Source organism: Saccoglossus kowalevskii, chromosome 18 (assembly GCF_978046115.1).
Source record: "Saccoglossus kowalevskii chromosome 18, keSacKowa6.1, whole genome shotgun sequence".
NCBI lineage: Eukaryota > Metazoa > Hemichordata > Enteropneusta > Harrimaniidae > Saccoglossus > Saccoglossus kowalevskii.
In genome coordinates this window covers 23,223,032-23,247,046 of record NC_140658.1, presented here as the reverse complement: position 1 = coordinate 23,247,046, position 24,015 = coordinate 23,223,032, and the positions used below count along the sequence as shown (strand labels likewise).

The 24,015-nt window shown below is 36.6% G+C and overlaps 1 protein-coding gene across 2 annotated transcripts; it reads left to right on the top strand.

Moving 5' to 3' along the window:
• The first annotated feature begins 1,906 nt into the window (after window positions 1-1,906).
• LOC100313611 (FYN/Yes-like tyrosine-protein kinase) lies at window positions 1,907-23,009 on the top strand. 2 transcript variants are annotated; one of them, XM_085492644.1, is made up of 12 exons: window positions 1,907-2,101; window positions 6,475-6,745; window positions 7,554-7,647; window positions 8,683-8,781; window positions 9,589-9,692; window positions 9,878-10,027; window positions 11,613-11,768; window positions 12,653-12,798; window positions 13,032-13,145; window positions 13,586-13,736; window positions 14,146-14,277; window positions 18,405-21,519. In XM_085492644.1, exons 2-12 carry the CDS (start codon window positions 6,550-6,552, stop codon window positions 18,617-18,619), a joined length of 1,557 nt encoding a protein of 518 aa, XP_085348770.1. In that variant the 5' UTR covers window positions 1,907-2,101; window positions 6,475-6,549; the 3' UTR covers window positions 18,620-21,519. The 2 variants fall into 2 exon arrangements, with proteins under 2 accessions (XP_085348770.1, NP_001161548.1); NM_001168076.1 differs by lacking the exon at window positions 18,405-21,519 and adding an exon at window positions 22,069-23,009 and having other exon boundaries at window positions 1,972-2,101.
• The last annotated feature ends 1,006 nt before the right edge of the window (window positions 23,010-24,015 follow it).

The window sequence follows — 24,015 nt, the reverse complement described above, 5'->3', positions numbered from 1 at the left end:
TAATTCCAATATCACCAAAAATATAATTAATATTGTGACCAAGGGATAAATAAGTATGAACGACAGAGGTATAATTATCTGGTACAACGAATTCCCGTACTGGAAAGTAAATTTTACTATATTACTATAGGTCTGATGTGTACTTCCGATACGTACCACTAAATCCAACAATCAATTCCGTTTGACATGGTCTTAAGTTATTCATAAGGTACATTGTAAATGAAGAAATAGTAAAATTTTCACTTCCCTCCTCATATTATGGGTGTAATATATCAATGCTGTTATAAAATACCATGTTTATTGCATCACACACCGTTATTTGATGGGTGAATCAAATATTAGAAACCCGTTTTTTAGTCTTAATCAAACATGTGATGTTATTCATCAACTCCAAATTTACTGTCAGTAATTCCACCAATCAAATCGCATGGAATTGTCTGAAACTGTACTATTTTGTTCGATTTGCAACAAACGTCGCGTTGATTAATCAGTGTAAAAAAAAAATTAGCGTTTTGTTATTTTTGATTAGCTGATTGTAAAATATATAAAAAGGATATTTTCACTTGATTTTATTTTCACATAATCATTCCTTTAGCTAAAAATATATTACATGTGAACATAAATTACTTCACAGTATATGTCAATTTCGCTATTAGAATCTACACCGATACTGAACATTACCGTAATATTAGCGATATCATAGCTAAATCTTGCATATATGTAATTATTTTTCTATAACATGTGCCAAATGGACATAATTTCACGTTGCCTACAGACCAACATATTTAAAAGAAATATGGGAAAAGAGCTAGTTGACATATATACATGTACTAGCTATTTCCAAACGTTGCGGTAACGAACACTTAGGGTATGAATTCTTATATGGGCCACCATAGTTTTCGGTATTCACGCCACCGAACAATCAATCACGCCCAGACTAATTGTTGAGAGTCACCTCGATAGTGTACACGCACCGGCTCAGTGTAAACCATTTACAATGGCCTATGTTTTTACTAGTCTAACAAAGACACGACCCTTCGTGTATTTTATACTAAATTGTTTTCTAAAGCTATCGCGACATTGGTATGTGTTATTGTACTGTGTAACGTCCAAGTGGCGAAGTCTAATAATGACTCCCAGATAGGCAACCCTGCGTGACAGGGTCGACGTCACGCCGTGGCCAATTTTCTACTTCTCCCAGGTTGAAGGGTAGATCATTTGAAAACATGATGGGTGGCTGGAAGAGCGTATTTTTCGCGGTGTCATACCTGTACATATATATTTTCTTTAATGTATTAGTATGTTTTCCCGTGTGCATTATCGTCTTTCTGATTTTAGCTTGGAAAATCCTTTTCAAGTCCCCCCCCCCATTATTTCAAACGTAGAAATATACAAACCAACATGACACCCAGCCTAACACATCATACAGAATAATTGTCATCAAAAACTGTTTTTGCACGGACATGACGTAATCGCCCAATGCCCTTTCTCCGTAATAAAACAGCTTTTTTTCGTCTTTTTTCAGACCAATATTTCCTTAGAACAGCTGTCGATGTTTTGAGTTCGAGCAGCAAATCCCCGTCATTTTTCACTCCTTCCGGTCCGTGGTATATAACACATTGTCTAACACCTCGATCAATAAACACCCCGGTCACCTTGAACATGGAGGTATAAATTTACACTTCTACCCGTGTTCCGATTTAATTAACACTCCGTTAGCACCCCGCTTCAAAATCCGAGTCTAACGCACTCTGGCAAAAGTCTGCCATCTGCGGAGATTGCTGTGAACTCGTGAAAAATGTCTGAAACTTTTGGAGACTGGTACAAATGGAGTTTGCCTCGCCTCAACTGTGCAACAAGTTGTCCTAATTTGAATATCCGCTTGTTCCAGCTTGGCCTAGTGTGAACCTTGAACCCTGAACCAGGAAATGACCCCGTAAAAATACTTGGCAGCTCCCATTGAAACCAAAAGGCTGACAAGGTGGATACGTAAAGTAATGGCAGAAAACGCTCAAAATATCGAAAATTAGTCATCCATACTCGCTGATCGGTACCGAAAATTATTTTGAAGATACCAGAGAACACAGGAGTGTGACTTAAGGTAGGTCGTTAGTTGCACACGTCTTTAAATGGTGGTATTACCACTGGACATAAATGGCGATCGGTTTTATGCATTTTACTTCCGCCTCTTCATTCCATTGTTAGTTTTGTCAAAACAATTCACCGAATCAATATGGGTCAAAACTAATCTTATATCGATAATTGGATTATTAGTAATAATATTAGAACTTGAACCAGGCGATGTTCGTTCGTTATGAGCCCCTTAATATAGGTTGATTAAAGACGAGGGTGGACGAGTCAGACCTTAATGCTTATTCTTAAATCCACAGTTCGCGACGTTTATGACACCATACGTCTTTTTTATTCTCAAGATAGCGTCAAGTTAAGTCTAATGTGGCCCATAGACACTACCACTACCCCCTCGTCAGTATGAGATTATATCTATTTGATAATCCGTGTCACCAATTAATGTTTGATTTAATTAATTATCGTTTTGTTTTTTATTTATCACACTTGAAATTTAACCCTTTTTTTTATTAATTCATATTTGCAATACGGTAAAACGTTTTAATTAAATAGTTACGCACGATGGAATGTCATTGTGTACTTAGCAGTGTTCTGATATCATGCCTGTCAGCCAACCCTATTCGCAGTCGTACTTCTTAGATAGAACATGCGGAATATGGTTATAATAACAATAATAATAATAATAATAATAATAATAATAATAATAATAATAATAATAATAATAATAATAATAATAATATGCATGATTTATTATGTAGATTAATAATGTACTGTAATTTATTTATAGATTGTTAAACAACAGGTCAAAACGTTTTGCATACAGCGTGTCCATTTCAGTTTTTTTAAAGGTTCAAAATGTAAGCACACCTATTAAAATCATTGGTGAATTTTGCGGCGGACGTTTAATATAGGCGCATTTACTTCCGAGTGAACATATAACGGGAATGTCGGTGATCATGTCACGTGATGTCATGTCATTATATATAAGATAAGTCATATATTTGCCAAGTTCTGACAATATCGAATAGATGACTCAATTTCATTGGTAAGATTAGTTACTCTACAGTGTTACAAGGAAAGTAGGTGTGATTTAATATATCAAATTTAAAGGTAACACATATTCATTTGTATGATTAAAGTAGGCCGTAACCATCTTCGATTTGAAAAAAATGTTTTGTTTTGTTTTCTCAAAATTATTAAATAATATTGTTTTTTGCTCAGTACTATTTTTCCTGGGAAAACTGTCTGAATATATGTAAAAAATGACATTTCTGTAGTTATCGCTATGGAAATCTATGGAATAGCATTATTTCATAAATAAATAAAGTAGTTCATCACAACTGTGAATAATATTATCATGAACCAATTATTATTATTTTTTATTGTTTACCGGGCACAATTTTGTCTTAGTTGATATGGCTTTATATCGCGGAATATTAATTTCTTGGCGAAAAATAGTTTATTGCCCAAACGCCATCATTGTATGGTTTAGTTAACTGCGGCATAATTCCACATAAAACCACATTGTCACTGAAATCGGGTGATCTGTTTTAATGCTAGTTAGTAGCAAATCAAAATCAGAAAGTTATACCAACTATACTAGAAAAAATGGTAATATTTAGCATTTATCTGTTGACTACTATATATACTGATAAAACATTTTTTTCCTTCGTACTTTTAGTCACATGACCCTAAAACTGAAAATAGTCCATCGTCATTGCATAAGCCTCGTCAGATTACAGCGACCCGTATCATCAGGGTCATACAGGGCTTCTAGCCGACAATAGATGCCTGCGGCTGAATAGAATCAAGGGTCGGCACGTGCATGTCTGGCTACAGTTTAGGAGAAAAATAAACTTTGACACAGATCAGTTTGTTCAGTCGTTACTTTCGCTGCAGAAGGGTACTTCAAATCGGTAGCGCCGGACTTTTTGAATTTCAAGTTCGTTACATCCCGAGTTCAAATCCTAGCTGGGGCTGGACACCAACAGTAAGTCGAAGGACAGATTATGCAAGAGGCAAATGCCATTTAACTGGCCCGTGACGTTTTTGCGCAACTGTGTTGAATGCACACGATGTTTGCTATATATGTATATACTGTAAAACATGTCTTTTTAGCTAACACGCTATTTTAGCTAATTTAGCTAATCCGCAATTTCGCTAAATTAAGATGTCGTTAATTAGAGTATATTTTCACAGTAAGATTATTGCCACTTTAACTAAATTAAGATTCAGTTAATTCATGCATTGATTCAAATTCGCTAAAATGGCATGTAGCTATTTGAAAGTGTTGTACAGTATACGGGAATCTGACAGATATACCCTTTGAAAGTGACATGTTGTCTACACGTAATTTATGATGCATAAGCATCCATGTTCTGCAAAGACTTTTGCACTGACTACTAGTATATGCATTGGAAAATTATTTCATGGATCATTTTTTCCTTAAACCACTCCTTTTTCCTTTTTTGACGCATTCACTTTGTCAAAACACAACCTTTGATTTATAGAAATATAGCCCCAAATGCGTGTTGATTTCAAGTTTATAAATATGTTACAGGCGTAGTAACTGTTTTCTTTTCCTGGACCGGGATAGCGAATTAAATTACCACAGAGCCCCTAGGAAGGTGCGGCCTCACAGTCCCGTCACACAGTCTGACCGGGAGGGTGTTTTCCACACATGTTTCCTATTGAGATTCTTTGCTTGCTCATTTCTAGAAGAAAAAAAAACTTAATGCAGTCAATGCAGTCAGAGCGGACACCGGTATCACACTTACTGTATAAATTTCATATAGACACGTGTCATTTGGAGATTTAGTTACCTACTTCCGTGTCGCTATATTTAACACATGGTGGGCGGACTTTCTTCAACATCATATCTCACACATCAGAAGACCACGTCTTCTTTAACCGGTGTATTGTCCCGGTAATTCATGTTATAACACAATGTTCGCCGTGAATACAACATGTACATTGTCTACCTTGCTGACAATAGTCACGTGATTTGATCGTTGTGATTATTTAAAGGGCGGCCGCAGTCGTCGCACCGCGTCCTGTTCGATATGGGACTCATAGCGACGTATACATCGCGTGTAAAATACATTGTTTATTTACATGAAATTCGAACACGCGCTGCGCGACGACCACCGCGCTTTAAAGGTTACTGTGCTTATTTGTCAAAAAAAAACATATTTATGAGTTTTTGTTTTTGCTACTAGTATTCTGTGGCATGCTGCTGCAGGGAAAATGCTGAACATCTTTCCTTTGATACATTTAAAAAAAATGTAAGAAAAAACATAATGCTCATCTGCCATGTGACGCTATCATTGTCACGACGTCACCAGTGATTGGGAGTTTCCCCTTGTCGCCACTTCCGCTATCACAGTCGTCTGAGTAAAAATCAGAACCCCCCCTCCCCTATTGTCACTTTGCTTCCCCGCATTCTTCGTCTGTTAATTATAAACAAATGTTTATGGCTCAATTCGGCTACATGTATGTTCATGGTAAATAAATTTATCTCCGCCCCTTGTCGCCACTTCCGCTATTACAAACGTCTGAGTGGAAATCCTAATCGCCACTTATGTTTCTCTCTTCGTCCGTTATAACAATGTATATTTCCTAGATAGGTTATATGTATTTTAATATTATATTTTTTTTAAAGTATCGATTCGTGAAGAGTAAATAGAAACGTTTTTTTTTTTTTTTTTTTTTTTTTACACAGAAATGACCAGTGGCGGCGGTGTAACGCCATTAGCGCGTACATGTTTGGGAACTTCGCATGCTCGGGTCTCTGCTTCAAAATATCCGCGTGGAGGGTTTTGTACATTTTGCTCTGGTGTTTCAATTTTTACAGGATTCATACCTCGCTATCATGATATGTTCTGTTAATTACACATGCGTAATCTATTGAGTTGCGGAACTTAATTATGAGGAAGTAAAAATTAGAAGTAGTTATCGTGTTGCCTGGTTACAGTGACCATCATTGATTATTATATAACAAGATGACACGCATCGATGCTGAAGTCTTGTTCGCAATGGAGTGTATGACGATACTAAAAAAAATGGTGGTTCAATGTCATGTTTCAAACTATACGAAATACAAAACTACTCATGCATTCTTTCCATGAACTGTAGGATGACTAAGTGACTATTAGCTCATTTCCTAAATAAATAAATAAATAAATAAATAAATAAACAAACAAACAAACAAACAAACAAACAAACAAACAAATAAATAAATAAATAAATAAATAAATAAATAAATAAATAAATAAATAAATAAATAAATAAATAAATAAATAAAACGAAGGAGTTATTTGAAATAAACGTACACATGGATTCAATGAGTGAGTTATCTCGTGTTGTATTTATGTTTTTCTTTGACAGACCACACAATCTTTCTTCAACCTCTCATCTGTCATTTCAAAATACTGAAAACAGGACTTCAGTATATCAGTAACCATGGGAGGTAGGCTGAGTAAGGAGGAAAAGGAGGAAAAGAAACTTGCGAAGCAAACGAGGAAAGAAAAGAAACGTTTAGAAAAGTCAGGAAAAAAATCGGATGCTAAAGAAGATGGTAAAAGAAACTCTTACTCGAATGAGCCGACCAAGGGTATAACAGCGGACCCGCCATCTTCACCGACACACGTTGAGGGCAGTAAGTAGTGTTCACCTTCAAGTTGTTTCCATCTCGAACATTGGTTTCTTGTCGGGGTGTCTTTTTAACATATTATTTGACTTGGCCTGATTTGGTTTTTTTCGCTGTGTATTAGGTACACTCTTTATTAGGTCCATTCGACTCGACTACGCACACCATATACGTAGTTTTGTTCAGATTTACACTGTAACATTACACTCATCTTGCCACAGTCAAACAATTCGTTGAAGGAAAAAATATTTCTAATATATTTTTACACAAAATAATGCCATGTGAAGTTTCATCATAAACTACAAATGTCACTTTTATAGCACACATAATAAAATTTGTACGATGGATATACAAAAAACGCTTCGCATATGCAATGATTCTTACTTTACGCACTAAAACAATCAATGCGCATGCGCAATCGAGAATTTCATAGATTAATCGAACGAATACTTATAGCTGCGTGCAATTGCAACCAGAACAGCGTTTTCAAGCTGTTTTAAAACATAGTCCAATGTATTATAATACAATATTAAACTAATATTACAAATGGTATGGGTTCATTCACACTACATTTTAAGTGTGTTTTACGCGTTATATATATCAAGTCGTTGAAGTTAGCTCTATATCTCGATTACGTCTCGATTGTAGTTATGGGCCACGGTATGAAATTGTGTTATTGACGCGTTGTAACTGGCATGGTACTTTCTGTTGACGTCTTAATTATTGACTAATTTATCAAAGTTATAAGTTTGTAAAACATACAATGGCCGCGCTTAGTTGGACTCCGATAGTCATTTATTTTTTGCTTTCTTTCAAGGTACAATATATGTTGCTCTGTACTCATACGACTCAAGATCGGCCGATGACCTCGCATTCAAAAAGGGCGACAGATTACTGATCCTAGATAAAAGGTGAGTCAACCAGTTGTCATGGCAATGACCTTCACATAATCGACGCACGTAATGCATCACCATTACTGTGTATTATCAAATTTTTACAGTACGTCGATTGAGGGCCACCCTTGTCTAACTGCTCTCTACTGGAAAAAATCGGACCATTTCTGATTAAGAGTTTGGCCTTCCGTCATAATGAGATTGATTTATCTCACTTCTGTTTTTTTAAACGAGCGTCCAAAAATGTCCAAGAGATTGGATATGTAAAATAAATTTGCTGTGCACGAAATTGTATATGAATAGATTTTACACTTTATCGTTTTGTTCAATAAACTAGAAATCATCTATTATTACGTAACAGTAATTCGAGTTGTATGCACATCGAACATAAATCATTATAATGTGCACAATGTCACCATGCACTATCGAACATGAATCATGATACAGTAGTGTGCACTACGTCACAATGTGCTTTTGAAATGAATCATGATTATGTGCACTACGTCACCATGTACTATCGAACATGAATCATGATACAGTAGTGTGCACTACGTCACAATGTGCTTTTGAACATGAATCATGATAATGTGCACTACGTCACCATGTACTATCGAACATGAATCATGTTACAGTAGTGTGCACTACGTCACAATGTGATATTGAACATGAATTATAATAATGTGCACTACATCAGCATGTACTATCGAACATGAATCATAATAGTGTTCACTACGGCACCATGTACTACCGAACATGAATCATGATAGTGTGCACTACGTTACCATGTAGTATCGAACATGAATCGTGATAGTGTGCACTACGTCACCATGTACTATCGAACATGAATCATGATAGTGTGCACTACGTCACCATGTACTATCGAAGATGAATCATTATAGTGTACACTACATTACCATGTACTATCGAATATAAATCATGATAGTGTGCACTACGTCACCGTGTAATATCGAACATGAATCATAATAATGTGCACTTCGATAAAGTATATAACAATTATAAGTTATTCATAATAGCTGTTGTACATCTTTACAGTGCTGGTGATTGGTGGATGGCTCGTCATGTTAATGATAGTATAGAAGGATATGTACCAAGTAATTACATAGCAGAAGAGATCAGTATTGAATCACAAGAGTAAGTCGTTAAACATTTGGTCGATATCACTTTCACCGCCAGTGTCATTTTTTGTTTTCTATTTTTTTTTTGATTGTGAAATTATGCTCATTCTGGTCGAAAATTGTTGAAAAATACACAAAAATGTTTCATTTGAATAATTGTCGAAAATCATACAACATTGCCACGTTACTATATTTAACTTCCTCCCCAATACACTATAAAAATAATTTATGTGAGTGATATATAAACGTCAAAGCTGTTTCGAAAGTCTAGCAACATTGTTTCATCACTAAGCTTGACTTCCTCCTAACTTATCACAACATATTTCCGTGGTAAGTCGTGACTATGTAATAATATATTGTGGTAATTCTCCCCCCAAATCTATAATATCAATAAGTCAGTAAATAATAGTTTCATATCGAATTTTAATACGCAGAATGTGATTGGTCTGTATGATCACGTGTACACATTATCGTCTGATAAAGAACACGTGTACATTTGCCGTTTCATCGGCAGACGACATTTTTACCAAATTAACAGGTCTATTGTGCTCTACATGTACATGTTTAGTCAATTGTAAATTATTTTCTTTGAATAAGCTTGTTTATATTCGCCTTTATTTGCAAAAATCATTACACAACTTTTTTTTTTCTACGGATTTTATCACAAAATCGCAATGAATTCAGATTGTTCAATTATGGTTTCAAATTTCACGTTTCGCAAACACAATTTTAAATAGAAAGTAATTGTTATGGTCCTAATACACTAATAACTTATTGAATACGATTCATTTATTTACTTTTTGTTGCCCTGCTTGAATTGCAGCTGGTACTTTGGCAACATCGCCCGTAAAGAAGCCGAGAAAAAGTTAAAAATGGCAACCCAAGTGAGAGGAACGTTCTTGATCAGAGACGCCGAAACAGTGAAAGGTCGGTGACCCTCGGGTTCGTTTGCTTAATGGGTGGTTTGCTTCTAACGTTCCTAATACGGTTGTGAATGAATGAATGAATGAATGAATGAATGAATGAATGAATGAATCAATGAATCAATGAATGATGAATGAATGAATGAATCAATGAATGAATGTTAACCAATGATGTCTTTTAAATTGTAGGCGCGTATTCTATGTCTACATTGGATTATGATGCTACCAAAGGTTACACTGTCAAACATTACAGAATTAGAAGTATGGATGCCGGTGGTTTCTTCATTGCTCAGCGTGCTATTTTCCCCACTCTGGTCGAGTTAGTAAAGCACTATAAAAGTGAGTGTTATATATTAATTAGTTAATTTACATAATATTTCATTGTATCACTAATTATTTGTTATTATCATGCTTATTTATTTGTTGTTTTGTTTTAGTCCATACATAGATGAATGAGCCTTTATCACTTTAAGGGCGGTAGTCGTGCCGCGTCCTGTTCGATATGGGACTCATAGCGACGTATACAACGCGTGTACAATACATTGTTTATTTACATGAAATTCGAACACGCGCTGCGCGACGACCACCGCGCTTTAATGTTGCCTTTTACACAGTAATCAATAAGCGTCGTGTACAAATGTGCGAGGTGCTAAGCATCGCTAGATCGCCTGAAAATAAAAGATAATAAAGTTGACCCAACATGAATACCAAAAAATAACAGTTCCATTCCTTATACAAGTTTCAATGACAGTCGAGAGGAGAAATAACCGGGCCGGTTTCTGTCGAACAGCACCACAACAGATTATGAAACAAAACCTTTGGGTGTTTTGACGCATGCTTTCACTGAGCTGCACATTCCGCTGCGAGTTTTAAAAACTTTCACCCGTACTCTAACCTTAACTAATTTGTATAAACAGTGAACAGCGATCTACGGTATCAAAATGTTTTTTGTAGTTGATAGAGGCACAATATAGCCAACCACATGGATAAGATAAATATTTATTAATAATAAATTCGCTGTAGCACATCGTCCGAATCGCACGGTCCCGTGTCTTCGACCTATAGGCCTCTACAGGATACCGTGTGGGATCGCATAAGCTAATTGCGTATCTTAAGCAGTGAGATTAGATTTGGCGCGTCTCGAAACAAGGCAAAACAAAATTCCACTTCTTGTTTTTGTCGCTATGCAGACATCCTTCTCACACAAAGCTGTACCTGATGAGGCTTGAAGGCACCAACACCGAAAACTTTCGCAATTTTATCATCACAAATATCACGATTTATGGGCGCCGCCATTTTGTTTAAAATGAAACGCCAAAGAGGGATGTGTAACACGCAAACTGATTGGACAATGATTAGCCGAAACTGACTACTCGGGGCGCTGTTAGAATACGCAAATTTGATGGTCGTCCTGCCAAGGTCTATTTAGAGGCTTGGCCGAATAAACTTAGACCTTGGCTAGCGAAGATGTATATAGCATAGTATTTACGTTTCAAACTAACAACGTGACTCTGGACGTTTACTAATTTGAACAGGGAAATTATACCACTATAGTTTTTTAGTTCATCTCAGGTACCCTTTTAAAGAAAGGCGTAATTAAATGTGACATTCACTGCCCATAAAAGTAACATACACCTATTACCCTACTAAAAAGCGAACAAATCATTCCAAGTAAAAGTAGGGAAAGGAAAGTATAACAAAAAAAAGGAAATTGCATTCTTCTGCATTTGTGGAGATCTTCCAGGGATCGTTACGGTATTCGCCTTGACTTACGCTATGATTACATTTATTATAATTTGTTTATTTATTATTTTAGTTTTTATTTATTTTATTCGTGTTACCATGACTTAATTATTGCGAAGTAATTGTTCAAATTTTGCATAATTGGTGACAGCCATTCTCACTGAACGCATTTCCTCTCCAGATAGCTCAGACGGTCTCTGCTGCAAACTGACGGTGGCGTGTCCCAAGGAGAATCCTAACACACCAGGACTGGGCCACGATAAATGGGAAATACCGCGAGAATCACTCACACTCAGCAAAAAGTTGGGTTCGGGACAGTTCGGCGACGTCTGGGAAGGTGAGTTTATTTGAATAATGCTCAAGTGTTCCACTGTAGCACTGCACCCGTCAGAGAGTGTCTCATTGTGACCTTTTTTGCTACCTTGTACATACCATCGTAAATAAAGGTTGATAAGGTAGAAAAACGTCTGTTCACGTTGTTGTTGCAGTAGTTGTAGTTAGTTTTTTCTTGTGGTTACAATAACTCAAGCAGTTTTTATGTATTTTTTTCAAACTTATATTGTACCTGTAATAATTGAGGAACATGTTGGCGTTTACTTTCTTGCCAAATGTTGCTTAGATACGTTGCTGTACAATTATTTTTGTTTCCACTTAAATTTTACCCAGTATTTTTCGCGCAAAATGTGTCGATATATTTTGCATACAATAAACAAATCCCACATATATACTGCTTTGATTTATCGAATTCAAAAAATACTTTCTTGTTCCTGTTTTACCCTTGCTGAAAAAAAAACGAGAAGAACAGAATTTTAAGAAGGCACCAACTCAATTAATCACATATTTACGTCACACTAGTATCCCGTTAATATTCACTGTACAATCGATAATTTGTGCCACGTCCATTGCTCAATGAATAATTAATAAATTGAACATCAATACGTCACAATCCCCAAATTTGTTTGGTGCCCAATTTTGCAAATTTGTATGTAGTTTTCTAGAAAGTTTTATTTTTGCACCACCATTTCCTACAGGCCCTATTCAAGATATTTGAAAAATTGTGGAAAATATTATGCAGAATTGTTTTGTGAAAAACCCACACTCACAAGATTTACGATATGTTTCATTTCATTATTCAAGTTTGTAGTATTTATCAATTAATATAGAGAAGGAGTTGTCTCATAATCTAATTCACAACACATAAATATCTGCTTCGGTTTCTAGGATTGTGGAACCAAACTACAAAAGTTGCTGTGAAAACGTTGAAACCTGGTGCCATGTCGCCAGAAGCGTTTTTGGGTGAAGCCAACGTCATGAAAAAACTGCGCCACGATAATCTTGTGTCCCTACTAGCTGTTTGCTCTGACATGGTAGTTAAAAAATCACATTTTATATTCTCTAATTCAAAATATATTGAAAATGTAACTTTTTCTAAACCATTGCATGTGCAAATTATTTAAATGGACATAGCGTGTCAGAATACTCACTTCCAGTCATGATTATCGTACCTGTGTATTCCTTGATACCTCACGCACTATGTCGTCTATCAATTGAATGATTGACTGTTAAAATGGCTTATTGTAAATTATCTTAAATATCCCAGGAACCGATTTACATAGTAACAGAAATGATGGCTAAAGGCAGTCTGTTGGACTACCTAAGGGAAGGCGAAGGTCACCACAGTAAGCTTCCAGATATGATTGACATGTCAACGCAGGTAAGACCAATAGTTAACTCCTGCAATGTACATTTTCATTACTTCATAGCTAGTAAATCTTGAATCGAAACTACTTAAATTGTTGTGCCTGATTGGCTACTCAACCCTAACATCTAGCAGTCAGACCAATAGAATATCAGCTTATTTATTGACATTTTTTTGCGACGTATACAAATTCTTGTACATGAATATATGCTTCCAATCATCTGGAGTGTGGTTATACATTATCCAAACGTTTCTATTGTAGGTGACTAATATCTGGTCATTGCAAACATTATTTGAGGGACAAAACAAATCTCGTTGTATTCTCGTACTCAAAGAGACCTCGTCAGCTGTTTGCACATAAGGCCCAATTTAGCTTATAACGTTTGTCTCAGCTAATTCATACTCCTTATATGTTGACGTGTAATGTGGCTTTATTAATTTATATGTTAATCTAGATTGCAAGTGGGATGGTCTATTTGGAGAAAGAAAATTTCATACACAGAGACTTGGCAGCGAGAAATATCTTAGTTGGCGAAAAGAACGAATATAAAGTTGCTGATTTTGGGTTATCAAGAATTATCGAGGATGAATATGTCGCAAGAGAAGGTATGAAATGATAGTTTCGTAGTCTTGTGATACTTTGTTGCATCAAATCAAATTCCGTCAACGTTAGTTTGTGTAGTATTGACTGAAATAGTTCTCCAAATGATAACATCATAATTTGCAAGGCAAAAGGGTTTACCTGACATGCCACACAAGATTGTAGCATATGAAGACAGTTTGAGCGTGTACGAGCCGCCGACCACGCTCGACGCTATGACCCAATTGAACAAAATATCTAAATTACCTCTTGCTTGGGCTTGGCAAATGTACACGAGGTCATTCGCCTGCAAATATTTTAGCGCTGTATTATGTGATTTACAATTCAATTTATGCGAAGCCTCACATCATTCAGGAATATGTATATACATTATATAGCATAGGAAGTGACGTCACAATGTTTGTATTCCGACAGGCGCAAGGTTTCCTATCAAGTGGACAGCACCCGAAGCAGCACTGTACAACAGATTTACAATTAAATCTGATGTTTGGAGTTTTGGTATTCTTTTGACTGAAATCGTCACTAAAGGCAGAATGCCTTATGCAGGTATGTAATCCTTAATGACATGTAGATATTCTCAATCCCATACCAATCTGGTGCTAAGGCAGTTGTTGACTCTCTGAATATAGGAGAAGTTTAACTAATATTTTTTTTATCATATCACGTTTTATGAACATGTCAGCTCTCATGCTGTATCTTCTCATTGTATATATATATATATGTTGAGGTGGCTATATGTTAGAAATGTTGTCGACCTGTATTCTAGTCCAGCTTCGGACAAATACAACATATCCCCCAGTAAACGAACGAATAATCTACTGTTGAAGTCTGCAGCTTAGCTTTGGGCGTTTTTTGATAAGGTATTGCGCATAGTATAGGCAATGTGAAATTGGACTTCAGTAGTTTGGATTTTATTCACTGAAATTCTCGCTGTATGTCATTGTTTAAGTCAGTTACGTGTTTCCTAAACTTATCATTAAGATCTTGAATCTTTGTAAGATCTTGTGTTTTGTTTTTTTGCATTGTAATTAGCTATACCAGTCAGACTTGACTGGTATTTGTAATAGCGGACCCTGGTACTCCCGGGCCGTCTTAATATTTGGAGTTCCAAGATGGAGTATTATAGTTTATATTTTAGAATATTTGGATTTTTTTTAAAGAAAATAAATGACTTTGCCTCGTGATGCCTCGTCTGTCATTGAACTGTTTTATTTGTGGATCTCTGTAAAAGTTTAAATGACTCCTACCACGTATAGCGTAATTTTAATGAAAAATTATTTCTTCGCAACTTGCGCGTTGTCTTAAAGAATAGCAAACCATGTGCCGATATCACAGTTAGCCTTTTTACTCGAACGTCGGGTATATGGGTAAGTTGAGGATCGGTTTCTACCTATTTGTGTAGTGTAACTTCATGTAGTAGTATTGGGTGTATCTATCTAAGATTACATTAATCGGCTTTCATCCAACCTGCAAATGTTGTGGGTTTCATTTTCCCGGGTCGCGACAATAATAAATGATATACACCTCGTGTGGACTGTTAGTGATCACATGACGTCAATTAATAGTTACGTGACTGTGATCACATTATTTCTTGTAATCACATGACTGATTCACTATGGTGTGTGATTGCTGACTTTATTATTGTAGTGAACACATGACGTCGATTAGTAGTCACGTGACTGTGATCACATTATTTCTTGTAATCACATGACTGATTCACTATGGTGTGTGATTGCCGACTTTATTATTGTAGTGATCGCATAATTTTATATGTGTGGTTCCGCTGACATTTAGATTCATGATGTCCACATCTATTGTATAATATAGTGTCATGTGATTCTTGCCACCTCCATATTTCCATATGGTCAAATGTGTTCACATGCTTGTTTGATAAAACACGATTCCTATAAATAGCGCACTCTAGTGACAGGGCGGTTCCGTCTCTGACGTCAAAATGACGCATATGAGTGAAGGCAATGTTTAAATCGACCACTGTGTTGGATTTTAGAGTCGTTTGTCATAAGGAATATAGTCAAATACGTTGACAAATTAATGTTTAAAGGGCGGCAGTCGTCGTGCCGCGTCCTGTTCGATATGGGACTCATAGCGACATATACAACGCGTGTAAAATACATTGTTTCTTTACATGAAATTTGAACAAGCGCTGCGCGACTCCCTGCCACCGCGCTTTAATATTGGACGGCTACAGTTTCAAACATTATCGACGCTTTGAAGTGCCTCGACACTAGAAGGCGCAATTTATAATAAAGATGTATTGCACTGCTCTGCTCCCCTTGCATGCTTGTAATGTTTTGCCTAAGTATACATTTTTTAACCCCAGTGCTTCTGCTTATCAATTTGCAATGAATTCAAAATCACAATGGTCAGATGAAAATGTGATTACATATGGGCAGTTGTAAGGTATCATTGGTTGAAATTATTCTAACCTTAGGAAGCTTTGTGTTAATGGGTGCAAGTGTTCTGATCTAATGGTTCCGTCGGAAAAGGTGTATCACTGGGTGCAAGCGCACTGATATAGGTATTCAGTTGGAATAGGTGTATCACTGGGTATATCACTGGATGAAAGTTCATTGATCTAGGGATTTAGTTGGAAGAAGTATAACACTGGGTGCAAGTGCACTGATCTTAGGATTCAGTGGGAAAAGGTATATTGCTGAGTGAAAGTAAACTGATGCAAGGGCTAAGGTTGGAAGAGGTGTATTTCTGGGCGAAAGTGCACTGATCAAAGGATTCAGTTGGTGGAGGTGTATCGCTGTGTGCAATTCAAGTGCACTGAATTGGGGTTTCAGTTGGAAGAAGTGTTTCGCTTGGTACCAGTACGCAGTTCTAGGAATACAGCTGAACGAGGTATAACATTGGGTGCAAGTGCACTGACCTAGGGATTTAGTGGGAAGAGGTGTAAAACAGAATACAAGTGCACCAATCTAGGGAATCAGTGGGAAGAAGTATAACAATAGACGCAAGTGCACTGACCTAGGGATTCAGTGGGAAGAGGTGTAAAACAGAATACAAGTGCACCAATCTAGGGAATCAGTGGGAAGAAGTATAACAATGGACGCAAGTGCACTGGCCTAAGGATTTAGTGGGAAGAGGTGTAAAACAGAATACAAGTGCACTAATCTAGGGAATCAGTGGGAAGAAGTATAACAATGGACGCAAGTGCACTGGCCTAGGGATTTAGTGGGAAGAGGTGTAAAACAGAATACAAGTGCACCAATCTAGGGAATCAGTGGGAAGAAGTATAACAATAGACGCAAGTGCACTGGCCTAAGGATTTAGTGGGAAGAGGTGTAAAACAGAATACAAGTGCACTAATCTAGGGAATCAGTGGGAAGAAGTATAACAATGGACGCAAGTGCACTGACCTAGGGATTTAGTGGGAAGAGGTGTAAAACAGAATACAAGTGCACTAATCTAGGGAATCAGTGGGAAGAAGTATAACAATGGACGCAAGTGCACTGACCTAGGGATTTAGTGGGAAGAGGTGTAAAACAGAATACAAGTGCACTAATCTAGGGAATCAGTGGGAAGAAGTATAACAATGGACGCAAGTGCACTGACCTAGGGATTCAGTGGGAAGAGGTGTAAAACAGAATACAAGTACACTAATCTAGGGAATCAGTGGGAAGAAGTATAACAATGGACGCAAGTGCACTGGCCTAAGGATTTAGTGGGAAGAGGTGTAAAACAGAATACAAGTGCACCAATCTAGGGAATCAGTGGGAAGAAGTATAACAATAGACGCAAGTGCACTGACCTAGGGATTCAGTGGGAAGAGGTGTAAAACAGAATACAAGTGCATCAATCTAGGAAATCAGTGGGAAGAAGTATAACAATGGACGCAAGTGCACTGGCCTAGGGATTTAGTGGGAAGAGGTGTAAAACAGAATACAAGTGCACTAATCTAGGGAATCAGTGGGAAGAAGTATAACAATGGACGCAAGTGCACTGACCTAGGGATTCAGTGGGAAGAAGTATAACAATGGACGCAAGTGCACTGACCTAGGGATTCAGTGGGAAGAGGTGTAAAACAGAATACAAGTGCACTAATCTAGGGAATCAGTGGGAAGAAGTATAACAATGGACGCAAGTGCACTGACCTAGGGATTTAGTGGGAAGAGGTGTAAAACAGAGTACAAGTGCACTAATCTAGGGAATCAGTGGGAAGAAGTATAACAATAGACGCAAGTGCACTGACCTAGGGATTCAGTGGGAAGAGGTGTAAAACAGAATACAAGTACACTAATCTAGGGAATCAGTGGGAAGAGCTACTTAGTATATAATTGTGCACTGAATATGGATTTAGTTGGAAGAGTTGTATTGTTGTTTTGCCCTATCCTTGTGGATTGTTTTGTTAATGGTTGTTGTACTTTTTGTTGTGTTCTTTGGCTGTAAATTGACCAAAATGTGTGTAAAGTTCTACGGTTATGTATGCTATTCCCACTTTTGTATGTCAGACAAGATGGGTGTACGTACGGAGGTGCAGTGCTAGTGTGTCAATTCTGTTTTTGAGTTCCGTACTGGGTGTCACACTCACTCACAAATGGGGAGACATGCATGTGTGATATGTAATGATACTATACATATTTTTTTCTAGGTGATATCGTTATTGATATAATAAATAAAATTTATCTCATTCATTACTTTACCAGGTATGAATGGCAGAGAAGTGTTAGAACAAGTTGAACGTGGATATCGTATGCCAAAACCAAGGCACTGCCCGGATAGCTTATATGATGACGTAATGATGAAATGCTGGGCCCACGAACCATATGATCGTCCAACATTCGATTTTCTTCACGGCTTTTTAGACGACTATTTTGTTAGCTCAGAGCCGGGCTACAGTCAAGCAGAAGACTGTTTGTAATGAAGCAGACCTTTGTTGTTAGGGAAGTGACGTGATTTATGAATGCATAATTAAGCTATGAACTATGGGTAAACTACAATACTCCAGCATAACATCACATATAATCCCAAGAAGAGGAATAATCAGAATTTCGTCAAATTTCAATATAAAATAACTTCATGCAGTTTGGTTTACGTTGTACATTCAATAATGGCAATATTTTTGAACGGTTGAACATCTGGAAAATTCTCATGGTGTTGTGATAGAATCATACGTTTTGATATATGATTATTTGTAAACAGAAATACAGATATTGTGTTTTTCGCCGACAATATGCAAGTGGTATTCCTTTGGTAACGCGCATGCGCGTTTGCTTGATTCATTATTACGTCATAAAAATTCCACTGATATTTCATGGGCGACCAATACAGTATTGTTAATTCGTGATAAACATGCTTTTTAGTGTGTATGACAACAAACAGAAATACTGGAAAAAAATACTTATATTTATCTTTAGCGCCTTTTTGAAAATCGTCTGCACCAACTAAAAAAATTGTTTTGGAATGACACATTGTTTTTAACTATGAATTGATATTCCATAATTTTTACAAAGACGAGTTGTCTTACAACTACTGCAGTTGTTACTCCAGGTTTACTAAATATATTCAAGTTTTATAAATATGTGTGAACTACGTTGAATCATTGATGAATAAAATCGTCAATGTTCGAGCGTTTTAATTCGAACATATTAAAATCGTTTCCGTTCGCTGTGAGATCCCGCATTATGCGTGAAATCGAATGTAAAAATGTCACGGCGTCGTAATGGCGTCAAAACATTGCCTGGCATTCGACAAACATATTTTGGAGAAATTTCTACGCTATACGCTTTTTCATGATGGTCATTTTGATGAAGTAATATTTTCTCAAGGCCATATACCGCTCTGTAAGGTCGGCCTTTCGACATTGAACTATGAAAAAATTCAAGTTAAAAATCAAATTATTCGAGTTTTGCGTAGACGTTGGGTATACGTTATTCACGCATTACGCGAGATCTCGCAATGAACGCAAAATCGTCTTTTCTCGCATCTTTCTGCATCGATTATGTAACACTAATGAATCTAAAATATCATCTCAACGAGGACTTTAACCATTCACACGTTCCCTTTCACAAAAGTAAATCTATATATTAGTTTTTCAAAAATGTTGATTTAGATTTGTAACCAATGAGAATTTATAGAAAGTTGCAGATATATGCGTTTCCGAATTTTGGAGGGAAACATTATACATTGGGTGGGTTAAAAATAACATGTACAAGTAATCCAGCTTGTTCTTATTAAGTTATGTTAATACGGGAATTTATTTCAAAATAATATTACTTAACCATGACTAATCCCCGTATTGCTTCATCCGCATAAGCTAGCATTGTGTGCTTTATGTTTAAATCGGGGGGTCGTCACCTGCGCATGCGTCAGATGCCCATAGGTGTCATTGTTTACAAACAAGCGTTCTTGGTGTGCGTTGTTATCGTCGCTTGGGACTCAACTCCCGCGCGTGCGCAGGTGACGACCCTCCCGCTTTAATACATTGCACATATTATTTGTTTTTTTTTTTATAATGAAATATTATTTCAATTTTGATATTGTGTCATTAATTTTGAAATTGAATTTTGTATTTATACTGGTACTTACTCAGATTACGATTTTTTCCGGCAAAATTATTAAAGTTATTAATTGCGAAAACTGTCAATAGTATGTATAAACCTTAACTGCTTAATAATATATTCCAATAAATACGTCATTTGTGACGTATTCCTTCCTTCCTTCCTTGGTGGATATGTGATTGTGAATCATCAGACATTTGAGAATGGTTTCCCGGAAACTGTTCTACGCTTCCAAACTCTAGTGGTTGTTGGTCACAATGGTCTGCAATATACTATTTCGGAAGTTCGGGGTCACGTGATATCACAACGTCATTAATTCCGACATATTTTTTTATTCTGCTTCGTAACTAGACGTATAATAATCACTGAAATGGATATGTAGAATATCAGTCTATGGCGGCGCATGTTAGTAGTAACTATTTTTCTGTTTGAAATACCCGAAAAACGTCTATTGGTGCGAGTCAATAGGTTGGTGGCGTAAACACAATATCACGTGACTGCAGTAGAAAACCACGAATAGTGTATGACCAATACTAGTAATATTAGATTGGACTCTTTTAATGTTGAATTTCAATCAAGCACATTTTGAGCCTTGTATTGAATCTAGTAATATGAACTATGTCTCAAGAATTGTATCTATTTTAATTGTATTTCCATAACCAGAACTCGTGTATAATCTAGCTACATGTTTTTTATTGTCTGGGTATTTTATTTACAATATTTTACAATAATCCTTTGATTTACCGAAATTCGTCACCTGTTTTTAACGGATTTAGTGACGTCATCGGACGATGACAGCAGTTCCATTTTAGCTATTTTGAACTAATGAATATGTTATATATGTTGAAGTTATTATCAAAAGCGTGTCTTTTGTTAATTTACTTCAATTTGTAGATAGGAATATGTATAAATTAGATCGTTTAGGTTGTGGGCCAGCTAGTTGATTTGATTCACAGATGTAACATTGTGAGTGACATCATATTCACACTGCGCATAACCTCTCACGAGCATTGCGCATGACGTCATCTAAAGTATGTAATGTCTACCTCCATTGCGCATGTTACAAGTGCAAGTCATTATACATCTTCAATATGCATCGTGTTTGCAAGGTTACTACAGTTCTGAATCCGTTCGCGATAATGACGTGTTTTTGATAAATGATGCAAATTATTTTCACTCAAGAATTGTTTTTAAATATGTTATCATATGTCAGCTGTACAATAACAAGTTTCAAATAAAGAATATACAGACAAGTATGGAACATAGTGTAATATTATTATTTACATTTTTATTATTATTTACCTCACCAGACACATCGTGTTGGGACTCTTTCGTGAACAGCGATATTTTTTTATGAAATTATTTAATTGTATAGACCCTATATAACTTGATTTGCAATTCCCAACATCAATTATATATTACGTATATATTAGAAATATTTAGTATTTAGACACATTTTTATTGAATTTGAATGACTCTGTTAGCTGAAAACGTTAGGGGTACGGTTACTAAAAAGATATTTATAAATTTCAATCCTACAGTCAATCAAATAGCGCAGTGTTCAATAACGTCACAATTTTGGCGGACTGCAAGCCTTATAAAAAAAAATTCCAATTCACATCGTTTTGATTATATCTTTTCGACTCACCCTAAGGGTATACGCATAACGATAGAAATGAATATAGGTAAGCGTCCTTGAGTTACGTGTATGCAGTACATTGTGAGTGCAATTCGGAGACTGATTAGCTCGTGATTCGTGTTGTGTTTGGATTTTGACATCTTAACTTTCATTTATGTCTCATTCCTACAGGAATGAGTGGTAGAGATGTATTAGAGCAAGTGGAACGTGGTTATCGAATGCCAAAACCGATGTACTGTCCCGACAGCCTCTACGAGTACATCATGATGAAGTGTTGGGCCAAGGATCCATTTGAGAGACCAACTTTTGAGTTTTTGTTCAGCTTCCTAGACGACTACTTTGTTAGTACTGAAGCTAACTACAGCGAGGCGAACGATTATCTGTGAACCAAAAAAATTTCCAAAACTTTGGAAGAGGAACATGTGTTTTGGCTAGGTGTGACAGTTTGTTGTTGTGCATGAATGAATGAATTACGATTATGACGGTTTTTGCCGTGACAAAATTTGGGGGAAAAAACCCGCCGGGGGGTATCTAAGAATTACAGTAACATCATCCTGAGAAAACAAAACTGAAAAACGGGGGTTAGAATTTAAATTAACATTTTGAAAATGTCAATATCTTTTCACCTTGTATATGTCATCGAATAGATTCCAAATTTATTTTGTAATTGTTTGATCGTCGTGATTAATGTGTAAAAAGACTTTCTCGGATTATTAACGTTGTTTAATTACGGAGAGGAAATCATCGTGATATTAAATAAGACATAATTGATTTCTGTATTTCGTCATAAGTTATGAAAGCCTGATCACATTATTGTAATAACAGTATATTATACTGTAAAATGACTAATTTTCACTGGGTTTAAATTTCACTGATTTGCCATTTCAGGCATATTCAGTGGGTTTTAAATTCACGGTTTTATCATTTAGATAATGTGTTCTATGCTAAATTTTACATATTCACTGGGTTTTAATTTAGCGCATTTTCCAGTCAGCGAAATAAGCCAAATTAAAACCCAGTGAATAATTAAGCCCTTTACAGTATTTCATTTTATCTTTTATTTATAATAACTAAATCACCGCAAGTCGTTTAAATATATAAATTCTATCTTTGTTGCAAAGTTTTAATTGTAGCTGGTAGTTGGCATGATTTGAATCTTCGTTTCGCGCGCTCGGTGTAAAGCATACGCCCAATCAAATTTGACGTTACCCGTGATCCCTGATCATAAACAGAATCATGATGTAGCGTCACGGTTGTGTTGCCGATCGTGAATAAAACGCCAATGCATGTTTTGAAGCTTTATAACTTGTACAGTTGTTCCCATTTCCAGGATAATACTCGGTATGTGACCTAGAACTATTTTTGCAGACTACCACTTGATCGTATAGCAGTGCGTACTAGAATTTGAAACTTGCATCACATTACAGTTTGGCTTCAATGTGACCGTCCTTTTGGATGCTCCGCTTCGAGCATGGTTCGGTCTGTGCAAAATATTGATACCATTGTTATAAGTTCAAAGTTCATACCCAGCAACCCTATAGTTACTATGCTATTACTGAGAGCGTAACAACTGGCACGTTAAAGCGGGGGAGTTGTCACCTGCGCATGCGTCAGATGGCCATAGCGTGTCATTGTTTACAAACAAGCGTCTAGCCATGAGCCTTTGCGTTTTAGCGTGTGTTATTGTCGCTTGGGACTCAATTCCCGCGCGTGCGCAGGTGACGACCCCCCACCCCGCTTTAATATTACTGATCTTTCACGTTGTCGTTTTTAACAACTGCATTCTTTAGTGTAATATAGTGAAAATGAGGAAACAGATTAGTAGATTGAATGTGTCCACTTATTTGGATGTTAATCTTCAAGTATCCGGTTGTAAAATGTCAGTTCAATCTCAGAATGGGAAGAAAATCATGTATAACGAACAATTTGACTGAACAATGCATTGAAGGACGTATCTCTAGTATTGCCAGAGAGGGCGCACTTCAATACACGTTGGCTATGTAGCACCTGTCAAGGCGTCAGTGGGGAGGCGGTGGCAGAATAAACGAGCATTGGCTACCGAAAATGGTACTTTGGCAACATCGCCCGTAAAGAAACCGGGAAAAGTTGAAAGAGGCG

Bases quoted from the DNA above. Each gene is read 5' to 3' on its own strand.
- LOC100313611 (NM_001168076.1), top strand. From the start codon at position 6,550: ATGGGAGGTAGGCTGAGTAAGGAGGAAAAGGAGGAAAAGAAACTTGCG. The intron at 11,769-12,652 runs GTGAGTTTATTT...TTCGGTTTCTAG, and splicing joins GTTCGGCGACGTCTGGGAAG to GATTGTGGAACCAAACTACA. The intron at 14,278-22,068 runs GTATGTAATCCT...TCATTCCTACAG, and splicing joins AGGCAGAATGCCTTATGCAG to GAATGAGTGGTAGAGATGTA.